Raw genomic sequence first — 13255 nt, 5'->3', positions numbered from 1 at the left:
AGTATAATGTTTAATCAATTTATTTTTAAACCAAATCTTTATAAAATTAGTCGGTATAATAATCCTTATATCCCAAGAGAATAGTCTATTAATTTTATACCAAATTAATGGCACACACAATTAAATATCAATTATATACGGTTACAAAAATATATGAAAAACACATGATAAAAAATATCTATTTGACCGTATATATATATATATAACTGAGACAACATTAACCTTTAAAAAATAATTACATGTTATATATAGTGAAAAGTTGTATATATTATCTAACGAATAATAATATACATATGCGTAGCATGTAATATATGTATATCAGCGCGAACCAATACGGCATAGAGGGAATACGTTATATATATATATATATATACGTATTGATGCAGACACATAACGGGAATAATTTCATTAAGTGTGCAACAATTTCATATCTAATGTAAACAACGCATATGTATATATACTAGCTGATAGCCCGTGCAATTGCACGGCATCAAAAAGTATTTTTTTATTATATTATTTATGTTCTATAAAAGATATTAAAATGGTAACATACAATATTAACTGGTTATTTGTACTAACAAAAAATATTAATTATAGAATAATTAGAATATTAAATTACAGATATTGTATATTATGAATAAAGATCACAAGTTAAATTATATTGACAGTAAATTCCTATATATTATTCAACTTTATTAGATTTTCATATAATTATCTATATTAGAATGATTTTGTTTTTTAAAATGATTCTTTAATATGTAACTAAATATATCATTTTTAATTTGTCTTTAGATACTAATTGATTTTTTTATGAATAATGCGGAATAAATTGAATAAACATTAGATTGATTATACTTGGATTTAATAATTGTGGATCATTTACACAGAACTCTAATATCACTACAACAATTCCTTAAGATAGCGACGGTTATTTTGCGGCGGTTTAAAATTGCATTTAATCATGGATGTAAAAGAAGAAAATATAATAAAATTTTGAATTTATAAAGTTAAAATAAAGTTCTACATAGCATAAATCAAAGTTACTCCTCTTTGAAGTTATGCCTTACTAAACCTAAATCAAGAAACTCTAAAAGTAACTAAACATGTACAACTGCGACCCAAATTATTAAACTAAGGGAATCAACGTTATAGTTACAACAAAAGATCAAAATTTTTTTCCAACATTGTATTGACCTGGCAAAAAATATTATGTCAAGAATCTATGGGCTTCACGTTTTAGAGGATCTGATATTTCATCTCCATATCATGCCATTTTGTTCAGATCAAAGCACATTTTCTTAACATGTATATCATCTTATTTATCTGGTTGGTCTTCTAAAGTTCACTGTCTTCTTCCGGAACCATATTGAGATCAAACTGCATAGATCTGTCGACTGCAACAAACTGGTAAAATTTTGCAACCATCAAAATTATGACGATATAGTTTTAGCTAGCAACTTAGGTTTAGCGAATTACAGTTGATATGAAATTTAAAATGGTTTGCAAAATATAAAAAATATGTTTCCTTCGCTTACTGTCATAAGGGAAATTGTGACGAATAATACTCTCATAAAATCCAATAATGATTTCAATTTTTATTTTAAAAGAAATTATAAATTCAAATCAATAAATTATATTTTATTCTCAACCACTTTTTAATTTCGCTTGAAAGATCCCTTACTGATTCAATTTGGATTTATCGATCATTAGTTGATTATCAAACATTATACATTTTTTTGTTAAATACCATTTTTAATTATACTTTAACATATGATAAATTTTTGTGATTTCCTCCGTTTGAAATAATTAATAAAATTCAGCGTTATACAAAAATTAAAGTTTTTATTCATATATTTAAACTAGAAATCTAAATTTAAGAGTTGAAATTAAATTATAAAAAAATAAATAAGTTTATGTTATCTAACTTGTAAATAGAAAGGGAGAGTATTACATGTATTCCGTAGAACAAAAAAAACCGATGACAGTATAAGTAATGTGAAAATAAAAAATATTGTGAAAAATGATAATTACATTTTTTACCAAAATTTAAGATAATAGTTATAGTTATTATTGTTTAGTAATGGGAACAAGATGTAAAAGTGAAAATTGGACACCAAACTCTCTTAATCCCTTTATATATTGTGATAGAAATGGTTTCAACAACCAAAAATTGAGCGAAGACAATATTTACTAAATTTTTATAACTTGCAAAAATTAGCAATACCATATAATAATTAATAACATAATTTTATAATAAATAATGCTATTAATATTAAAATATCCTTATAATATAATAATGTTATAGGTTATAAATTAATATACGGATATTTTAATAGTTATAAATTATAAGCAATTATTGTGATAAATTATAATTATTATAATATTTATAATTATATTAATAAGGATATTAATAGTTATAATAATAGCGATTTATAGTATAATAAATATCATTAATTTATAATTATTAATTATTTATAGGCATAACATAATAAAGATTGCTAATTATGTACATTACTTACATGGATATTTTATTAATTTTATGAAATCTTAAAATTAATTTCTATCATTAATTTTAGTTTGCCTGGTTTGAATAATCCCCCAAAACATTAATGTTTTGATTTTTATTAAGGAAAAAAAAACCATAAACTTAATGGACTACCCACAAGCCCCCACTCCTCCTAGGCTCCAACTCATCTCCCCTCTTTTCTGAAAATTGAAATGACAAAGAAACAAAACCTAGCAGTCACTGCCCTCTCTTAACCCCTTCCACAGCCATCGCCCAGCGCAACCACTGCAGCCCCCACCGCTTTGCAGCATCGCGTCAACCTCATCGCCGATTAGGTTTGGATCTGTGTTCGTCGGCGTCGTCTGGTCATCGGACGCATGGTTGAAGATTCCTCACCGTCGACATTGTCAAGCTCTCTCTTCTCTTCGCCATTGCCGCCGAGTTCACTCTTCTCGTCGCCATCAACGCCGAGTTCTCTCTTATCCTCACCGTCGCCGTCGAGGTCTCTCTTCTATTCGCCGTTGCCATCGAGCTCACTCTTCGTCACCGTCAAGCTCGTTCTCTGTCTCTCTGTCCCTTCCTCTGGTTAGCTTAAACACTGCTTCCTGAGTTTGGTTTTTCTTGTTTTGTTGATCTATTCTTAATAATAATGAATGCTGATTGAGTTACTGGGATAGTTCACTGAAATTGAGTTGCTGAGATTTTGTTATTTTCTGCGTATTGTGAGTTGCTGAGATTGCCATAATGATATTGTTGAGTGTTTTTCTGATGCCTCTCTGTCCCTACCTCTGGTCATCTATTCAGCATTAAGCATTTTTTAAAAAATTTGATATTGACTTTTTGCTTGATTTGTTCTCTTAATTTGTTGTTGATAATATTGTTTGAGTTGCTGGGTAAAGGTACTGATCATGAATTGCATTAGATTTTGTGAATTTTGTTAATTTTTATATGCTATTGTGAACAGGTTTTTTAGTTATATACTTTTTTCGGTTAAAGATTTAATTTTTCAAGGGGCTTTTATTTTGATTTAGACTGAAATTAGAAAAACTATTAAAAAACGGTTTTAAATAGTACATACATTAGACGCAGAAAAACAATGTTACTTACCTGGTAAGATCCATATAATTGGCTTTTGGTGTGAAAATTAAGGACTTCAACAAACTGAAAAATAAAAACCGAGTTTCATCGTGAGAAATCAAAACAATTTAATGTGAAACAGTTCAAGGTTGCATATATAAAAATATTTACAGAGAAACCTAAAAAGAGGAGAACCAGATAGGTGTATTTGGCTTCAGAAATAATTTGTGCTAAACTTGTGTAAACTGATTGTATTGCTTATTAGTGAAATTTATTTAATTGAATAAGCACGTTTATATACCTTTGAGAATCACAGATTTTTATAACTGATTATTTCAATAAACTTTTGAAATTAAACCAATATTCTCTACTTTTTTGTTATCCTAACCGTTTAAGTCCATTTAAATTATGCAGGTGGTTCAGTTTATTTTTTTAAAGAAGCAATATTTAACTTGTTTAAGTTAATACCGTAACTTCATAACAGATTTGGTGCAACAATGAAGAAACAGATACATTGCATAATACAAATTTAAAAGTGATTTGAAAATACATGAACAAACTATTTGAAATTATTAAGTTAAATCAATTTGTCAAATATTGTTGTGATCTCCTCCTATTTCTCCTCATTTTTCTGTTTTATCCATACACCCCAAAATTTCTATATATCTCAAACTCTCACATCAGTTGCACGTCCTTCTCAGCAGGTGAAAGACTTCTCCATTTCAAACCAGTTACGTGAGTTCAATTCCCTTTTTCTTCGAGAGATTTTTCCGTTGCTGGTTAAACATAAGATTGTCTTTCCACAGTTAAGGTGCATTGTTTTTCTTCTTTTGTTTATTTTATTTTGGGTTTCATTTACATATCATTCAGCATTAAGTAATGTATAGTATCCAAATTACTCAAATTTAGCTCTATGAACCTCTCGTGTTACATTTCTGAATTGTTAAACTTTTTTTTGTAAGATAAAAAATTCATTTTTTTATCCTTAACTTGTATTAATCTTGTCCACTATTTTTTGGATATATTATTACTTGTATTAATCTCATATTAATTCGACTTTCCATAGGCTACGAAGGACAAGAATATTGATTTCTGTTCATATGAGTTCATGTTTGCGGGGTTTTTTTTAATTGATTTACTTTGTTTAGGACATTTTTTGTTTTAATTATTTAAAGGGGACCAAATTTGATAATTTAATTTACTTGAGTCTGCTCTCTCGCATTATGCCTAAGTTCTGATGACTTTTGAGTGTTCTATTGATATTTATCTTTGTACATTCTTTATGTTTACACAGTGCACCCGTGTTTTATCCACTTCTGTGCCAGCTGAGATTGCTGCAGAGCTGGTTTTTTGGGGCGGTACACCAGACTCGTCAAGCGCAGGGTCATCTTCATCTGGCAATCACAACATACAACAAAAATTTTGAATTTCAATTAATGTTCTTAGATACTTTTACATTTAAGTTGGTTTAGTCCTTTATGCTTATTTTATTCAACTTAAGCATTTTTACTTTATTTTGGATGATGTTATGACAATTTCGTTATATATGTTTTGTTTGCATATATGTTTAATTTGGTTTGTTATGTTAATTGAGCTTTTTTACTTGGTTGCAATTTCTTTAAGTTAATTGAAAAGTAAAAAAAATTAAAGTTTAATAAACATACTTTGTCAAAATAGGTAAAATAATAGAAAATCTAAAATTTTAATGGGAAATTTGAATTTGGCGGCGGTTTTAAAACCGCCGCAAAAGGATAATATGTTGTCTTCCTGTTCCACATTTAGCGGCAGTTACAAATCGCCGCAAATTGGGAAATATTATCCGTTTTGCTGCACCCTATCTTCCAACGTTTCATTAAACCGCCGCGAAATATTTTGTGGCGGTTTAAAACCTCGCTAAACGGCTCCAGGAACCGCTGCTAAATGCCGCTTTTGTTGTAGTGTATAATATATAAAAAAAGAATAAAACAATATTAATAAAACTTTAATATACTAATTCATAGTGAAGACTTACTTTGTCTTAATGAAATATATCTATACAATAATACTTTTTCTTAGAAATAAAAAAATCAAAAATCTAGAAAACAAGTCAATTTAATTGGTTAACCGTCAATTTGACAAGTTCTTTGACCAATTTTCTCCAAGCAAATTTTCACTTCAACTTAACTGGCCAGAAAGCCAATTCAGATTTAATCTAGTTGAAGCTGCCAATTTGGTTTCATTTTTAGAATCATGATGATGATCATGAAACCTAAAAAATACTAACAGATTCGAAAAAAATATGGATTATAATCTAACACGAATACTGCTAAATAAAGAGACAAAATATAAACACCATGAGATAAAATAGTAAAATATAACTTTGTCAAATTTAAAAATCTACAAATTTGATGGTTACATTTATGTTTATTTTTTTAAATCATAAATTCGAAGATCAAGTTTGTGTTTATAATTTTTTTAAAGCACAAATCTAAAGGTCAAAATTTTGTTTATTTTTTTTAAAATCATAAATCTAAAAATCAAATATGTGTTTGTAATTTTTTATTTTATTTTTAAATCACAAATTTAAGGGTCAATTTTGTGTATTGATAAATTTTCATTATAAAATTGACTCTGAAATTACTTCACGTGAGAAAATACACACTAACAAATAACAAATCATATTTCTCCATCTTAAAAAAAAACTATCGAAGACATAACATAAAAATAGTAATAATCCACAACTCAAATCCTCATTTTTTTTTCTTTGCCATGTTTTTCTCATTAAAATTGATAATTAAATATGGGGCTCTAAAAAACCAAATATATCGAGTAGTGTAATATGTTAAATTTATTAATCTTATTATTTACTGTGTTTCTTATAAGTTTCGTTATAGCAATAATTTTTAAAATATGAAACAAAAACAAGTATAACATTTAAAGAAACACAAACATAAGAATAAAATATTAATAACATCAACAAAAAATAATTAAATTTTATCAAAGACTTCTTTAAAGACAACATTTTCAGTACAACAAGCATCATTAATATTTTCATTACATAACATAATTTTAAGATTATTTCGATTTCTAACTATAGAAAAACATAAAGCTGACCATGAGAGAAGACCTGACGTCGCAAGAACAAACCAACAATTGATAATGTCTGGCGTTGACTTTTATTAATTGTCATTGCAAACGACAAACTTATAGGGAACTGCCTTCGTTGGAATTTAAAAGGAATGCTAGCATCACTTAGAATTAAATTCATTCGAGGAATGTAGACTCTATCACCAATACTACCAGAGACAATTTCAGCTGAAATTACATTCCTTCCTAGATCACGAACTATTAATCGAGTTCCATTACACAAACCACCAGCTGGATCAATATTCCTTAACAAGATAATAGGAACATCATTTTTCCACTTCAATGAATGGTTAGGTAAACCAGAACATTTTATTTGATTCAAGAATTCAGTAGTTATCCAACCAATATCTATATCACAATAAGCATCACTACCACAAATAGAATCAACACTTAGATATTCTTTTTCTTCACCTGGCAACATTGCAACAATATAATTGTTAATTTCCTTAACAACGTCAACAGTTGGAGCCAAGATTGCCTTGTTTTGAAAGAAAGTTTGACTCCCATAATTTTCAACAATGTTAGGATATACTATGTTGACAATGTCTGCAATTGGATCACCAAAAATAGGGACAATCAAGTCAGATGGAATTTCAACAATATTTTTATCATTCTCCATTATTCCACATTGTCCTTCTCCAATCTGAAAAAAATTTTAACTGTTCAATACTTCTTTCATCGACACCCCCTTGTATCCTCATATTTCTTGTTAATGTTAACACCTGAAAATGTCGCCATAGAACTAAAGAATTAATTGAAGCTATAATTATCTCAGCACATGAAGCTTTTGGAATAACAGGCAATACTTGTCTAAATTCTCCACCAAGTATCATAATTTTTCCTCCAAATGGTACATCTCTATTAGAATCAAAAACTGGTGACATTATATCACAAAATGTTCTATCTAATACTTCAAATTCTAATCTATTTATCATTGGTGCCTCATCCCATATAATCAACTTTGCAGATCGGATTAAATCAGCTTTAGGACTGTTTTTCGAAATCCTACAAACAGTGTCTTCATTCAACTCAGTTGGAATACCAAACATGGAGTGAGTCGTCTTACCACCAGGTAATAATAATGCAGCAATCCCACTTGAAGCAACATTAATAACAATTTTCTTTTCAAAACACAATCTAGCAGATAAAAGTTTATATAAGAAAGTTTTTCCGATGCCACTAAAACCATAAATGAAAAAAATACCACGTCTTTTGTTAAGAACACAATCTATTATCTTATCATATGCTTCTCTTTGTTCTACATTCAACTTTGGCAAGTTCGAATCATGTTCCTCAACCAACAAAGGAAAGTCATACTGCATTTCACGTAACACCATTGAATTACTGTATTGGGCCACTAACCGACTATTAGGAAAAGGCATACCATTAAAATCTTTCAATGCTTTTCCATTATTCAGAAGCAACTTCTCTAACTCAACCAAGCAAAAAGTACGCAATTCTTCTTCTGTCATTGTTAAATCTACAATAAGATATAAACTAATATGAATTCAACAATTGAAAGTATAAACATTATATATTAAGTTAAATGTAACTTAAAAAATTTTTAGATTTATATGCAAAAATTTGAATATTATAAAACATAAATGTATATGTCGATAACAATACTCAACAAAGAATTTATTACCTGGAAACTGAAGCTCATTTCGTCTAGAATAGAGAATATCATCAGCTAGATATGTAACACCCTACTACGCAGAGTTTTATGCTTAAGTCATAGAACAGAGGTAGTGTAGTGTTATGGACCTCTAAACAACAAAAATAAATACATAATAGAGAAGAGAATAATATACTAAGAGCCTTGAAACGAAACGGGTAAGCAAAAATCGCAAAATGAAAAGCGCAATGCTCAATGAAACGAATAACTTGCGTGCTAAGAAACCTAATAGAAACATGGTAAGGATAAGCAGAAGAATAAAGGAAAGCAAAGGAAACGGCATAAGTAGCCCCTGACTCAACCTGCGAAACTAAGGCTGGTCAGAGGATATATATAAACATACATAAGTATCCCCAAAATACATCAAAATACCAAAGTAAACTCCTATCTCTCCCTCAACCTCTAAGAGGAGTAGCATACATAAGTTACTTGGAGAGTAAGCTAAATACATATATACATATATACAAATAGAAAATCAAAATCTACCCAAGGATTACTTCGCTTTCCAGGATCTATACGCCTAACGAGGAGTCTTTCGACCTACATCTAAAAAACAATAATACAATATGGAATGAACCGGAGGTTCTCAGCATGATAAAAGTGCCACGCGTATAATAAATAAGGTCATGTGAATGCCAGAGGCAATCCTAGAACTCCGTTATCGCAATTATCCAACTTAATTACTAAACAAAAGCTATAAGCAGGGGTAGGTATTCTAAATCTGCCTAACTTACTCAATTTCAATCCTAATCTAACTCCAAACCATTTCTCCTTTTTCTCCGTCCCTCCATCATCCACATTGCAACAGAAACAAGCAACCAAACAAGTTCACGCACAAGTAATGAGCAGATAGTACAAATAGCAAGTATAACAGGTAGCAGGTGATATATATCAATTAAGCAAACCCAGGAAAAGCTTAGCAATCAAAACAAACAAATGCATATGATGCATGCCTACCCTATGGCTGATAGGGCCCATCTGTCGATTATCCAGCCAACCCGACAAGTCCGAAAACCTTAGACTGTCCCCTGTCGTGCATCCCCAAGAGTCTATGCATAGAGTTCACATTCAATCACCATATAATCACTCAATGGGGGCTATCTATACCCAGGAATTTATACGTGCCCGGTCACCCTTACGACGTAGGGTCAACAGAGTATCGAGATTCAACCTGGAACACGTGGTGGCGAGCCACGGTTCTTATCCAGGAAAACTCGTATCTTAGATATCATTTTTCATAAGCCATTTCACATTTATAACCAATATGTCATCACTTATCAAGCCATGGCATTAAACTTCCTTTAACATTCTCATCTTCTTTATAAAACTCCTTATTTTACTTCTTACTTCACTCTCAAGTTATCTTATTTTCCTAGCTCCAATTAGCTACTGGACTTCGTACTATACTCTAAGTCTAAAAGGAAAGAAAATGGAGGTTTAGAAGTGAAAATTTGGTTTAAAACAGCCAAAATCCGGTTTTGCAGCAAACAGTGGTCACGCGTGGTGCAAACAGCACGTCACACGTACTCGTGATCATGCGTTCACGCGCACGCATGGCTACTCGCGCATGCATTGTTCAAATGTCACGCCACGCGTATGCATGTGCCACGCGTACGCGTGGATATGCGTTTATTCAAAATTAACAGTTTGCCCAGAAGCTGCAAAACCATAAATTTCCACCTGCATAACACAGTTTTTACACCAATCTTCCGTCGTCCATAACTTTCTCTACAAAATTCTGTTTTTCTCAAACTTTATATCAATCTCAAGCTTATTAAACACACTTTAATTTAGAACAAACCTCATTTGTATTCAAAATTTAAAGAGCAAGTTATAGACCATCAAAGTTCATTAAAAATAACTTTTTACCAATTTTGCCAAACCTCATTTTCTTACCAAAACCCTATTCCTTACCAATATAACCTGAACATTTAGCACACAACAAACTCCATCTTATTGATACTATCTTCCAACACTTTAATATCCACATCAATTCATAAAAATCATATATTATTCAACAATCCACTCCTTTCAACCATAATCATCCATTTCAAAAATTCATTAACCCATTCCTTTCATTCATTCATAACCAAGCATAAATCAATTTCAACCAATTAAACAAGCCATAACCACCAAATTCCATCAACATAATTCAACCCTCATTAATGATCTCAAGCATACATATTTAACACTAACAAATCATGACCATAACTTCCATCACTAACTCAATTTCAAGAGTACACAATTAACAATTTCAACACCTCATAAATTCTAATACATGTTCATCCACAATTTATGCCAACATCATCACAAGACTAATCATTAAATGCAACCAACCAATTCAACTTATCATATGGTTCTTCTAGCCTAAGTTTATTCAATCCAAGGCAGACTCACAAGCTATAAAACAACCTCTCAAGCTTATAGTAACCAGCCACGAACTTAGTGTCAAACACCACCAAGCCTCCAAATATCCACCTTTCAAGTTCAATGCTTATATACAAACTTACTTCACACCTAACACACATATATATCCCAAATCAGATTTTTACATAATGAAATCAAGATTAGATTAGGGTTTTGGTCATCCTTACCACACCCATACACGTAGTAAGTCAAATCTAATAAGCTCCACAAGCTAAATCGAACCTAGAACACCAAATTGGGCAAAATCTCACCATAGGATTTCAAATTCAAGAAAAGAAAGAGAATAGAGATTCTAGAATAAAAATGGAGCTTACCGGTCAAATTACTCCAACAAAAGTGTAGAGCTCAACGCGCTGGACGCGTGGCCGCAAACGGTGCGGCAATCGGAACTCGGATGAAGAAGATATGTTGGATTGAAGTGAAAGCTAGGGTTGAAAGCTTCTTCCCCCTTCTTCCTTTGCTGTGCAACGTTAATGAAGAAGAAGGAGAAAAGGGAAGCTGGCTCATTATAAGTGAATGGGCTGAGTTGGGCCTTGGGCCCATTTTGGGCCCGGTTCACCCGATTCGGCCCGTTCGGCCTAATCTTTGGTCAATTTCTTTGAAATTGGTATCAAAATTTTTGTTTTGACGAGCTCTATCTTATTTTGATATTAGTTTAACATTTCTAATTTTCCTATTTAAAATTCGATTTATTGACTAATTATTTACTGATTTTAGTGGGGTTTACAAGATACATCCAAGTTTGATCCCAAACAACAGAAGGTCTTGAAATAGAACCAGATAATAATAATGTGACAAAAAGCTTCCTTAGTTGTGTACCGGATGATAAGACAACAACTTCTTAAATAGCCTGAACAAATTCATTATCATCTATCAAGAGTCCCATAGCAGAGCATGCCTCTTAAAATGTATCATATATTACAAAATTAACTATTCATATGCTACGAAAGCTGGTGCAACCTCTCTGTACATTCAAAAGCATTCGCATATAAAATAATTCACCAGATGATGGATGATCAAAACTCAATCTTCCAACCGAAAATCCCCTTTGTCTTGGCTTCCACTCTCTAGATTCAGCATTATAAACAAATTTACTTGGAAACTCAACATATGTTAACAATAGACCTTCAGAATATTCCCTATTAGCTAGCATCCACGCAGTAAACATTGTTTTCAAATCTCTATCGTCAAACACAACATGTTGATTTGGCAAATGAAAACTCAATATTTGCACTGATGGCCATCTTTGATGAATTTCATATGCAAGGATTCTCTACATAGATTCAGAAGGAGAAAGATAACGACAATCATAATACTGCTTGATTTCATCATTAACACGAGGATATTGAACAGTCTCATTTGAATTGCCAATGCTTGCAGTGACATGATCAGGGCCTTTGTTAACATACTTAAACAAGTAATTGATCACATTTGACTTGTTGCAAAATTCCAAATTGATATGAGTTTGATATTTCATCAACAATAATGGATTATATGGAACAACAAATCTATTGTCAATATCAACACCATTGATGTTAACAACTACACCCATGTCACGACATTTATATATAGGATAGCCTTCTGCAACAAATGTTGTTTCATTCTGAAATTTCTTAGGATAAAATTTTGAACACTTGCCATCTTTCATACAAAGAGAAGTTGGTCTTAATGTAACACATGGACCATGGATCATATATTTTGTCACCACAGCATATAAAGATGGAAATTTTCTAGGATTAGGAAGTTCAGCACAAATAAACTCATCAACAATCTCAACATTCTGCAGCCTATTCCTCTGACTAAGCCAAAGTAAAATATGTGCATGAGGCAAACCTCTTTTCTGGAACTCAACTGTGTACATTCTTAAAATGAATCATGGATAAATTAAGAAATAAATGAAATAAAAAAGCAAATGCGTAAACCACAAAAAATACACTCGAAAAATTTTACATTGGAAAAAAAAGTATTCAAATTTTGTTATTGACAAAAATACCCTCAAATAAATTTAAACTGCGATAAAGATACCAAACATTAAATCCATGTACTATATATTACTAATTTTTCAACGAAAATGTGCCATATGTCATTATTTCATTATAATTGAAATCAAATTTTTTTCTCCAAAATGAATAGTTCTTTCCTTACCTCTCTCCCTTTATCTATCTCTCTCATTCCTTTACTCACTGTATCTCTCAAATATACCCTTATCCATGGTCCCTTTTAGAAAAAAAAAACTTTTAATTACATATATATATTGAATTATTAATTATTTACTTCTAGGTTTTTTAGTTTATTGAACATATTTACATACAACATATTATTTTATTTTTGTTATTTTTTAAAATAAAATTAAATATTCTTCTTCATTTTATGTACAAAAAAACTTTTTAAGTTAGAATTAGGTAAAATATATTTCATTCAAACTTATTGAAAATATTAATTTT

General features: G+C 30.7%; 1 protein-coding gene across 1 annotated transcript; it reads right to left on the bottom strand.

The window, feature by feature from the left end:
* Positions 1–1335: 1335 nt before the first annotated feature.
* On the bottom strand, positions 1336–11979 carry LOC107484148 (uncharacterized). Its single transcript, XM_021141528.1, has 8 exons — positions 11814–11979; positions 8521–8609; positions 8355–8415; positions 7432–8189; positions 6854–7352; positions 4859–4977; positions 3614–3667; positions 1336–1404 (listed from the first exon to the last, which is right to left on the bottom strand). The coding sequence occupies exons 1-8, from the start codon at positions 11977–11979 to the stop codon at positions 1336–1338; spliced, it is 1815 nt and encodes a 604-aa protein (XP_020997187.1).
* Between the last annotated feature and the right edge of the window lie 1276 nt (positions 11980–13255).

This window comes from Arachis duranensis, chromosome 4 (assembly GCF_000817695.3).
Source record: "Arachis duranensis cultivar V14167 chromosome 4, aradu.V14167.gnm2.J7QH, whole genome shotgun sequence".
In the NCBI taxonomy this organism is placed as follows: Eukaryota; Viridiplantae; Streptophyta; class Magnoliopsida; order Fabales; family Fabaceae; genus Arachis; species Arachis duranensis.
This window is presented reverse-complemented; position numbering and strand designations above follow the sequence as displayed.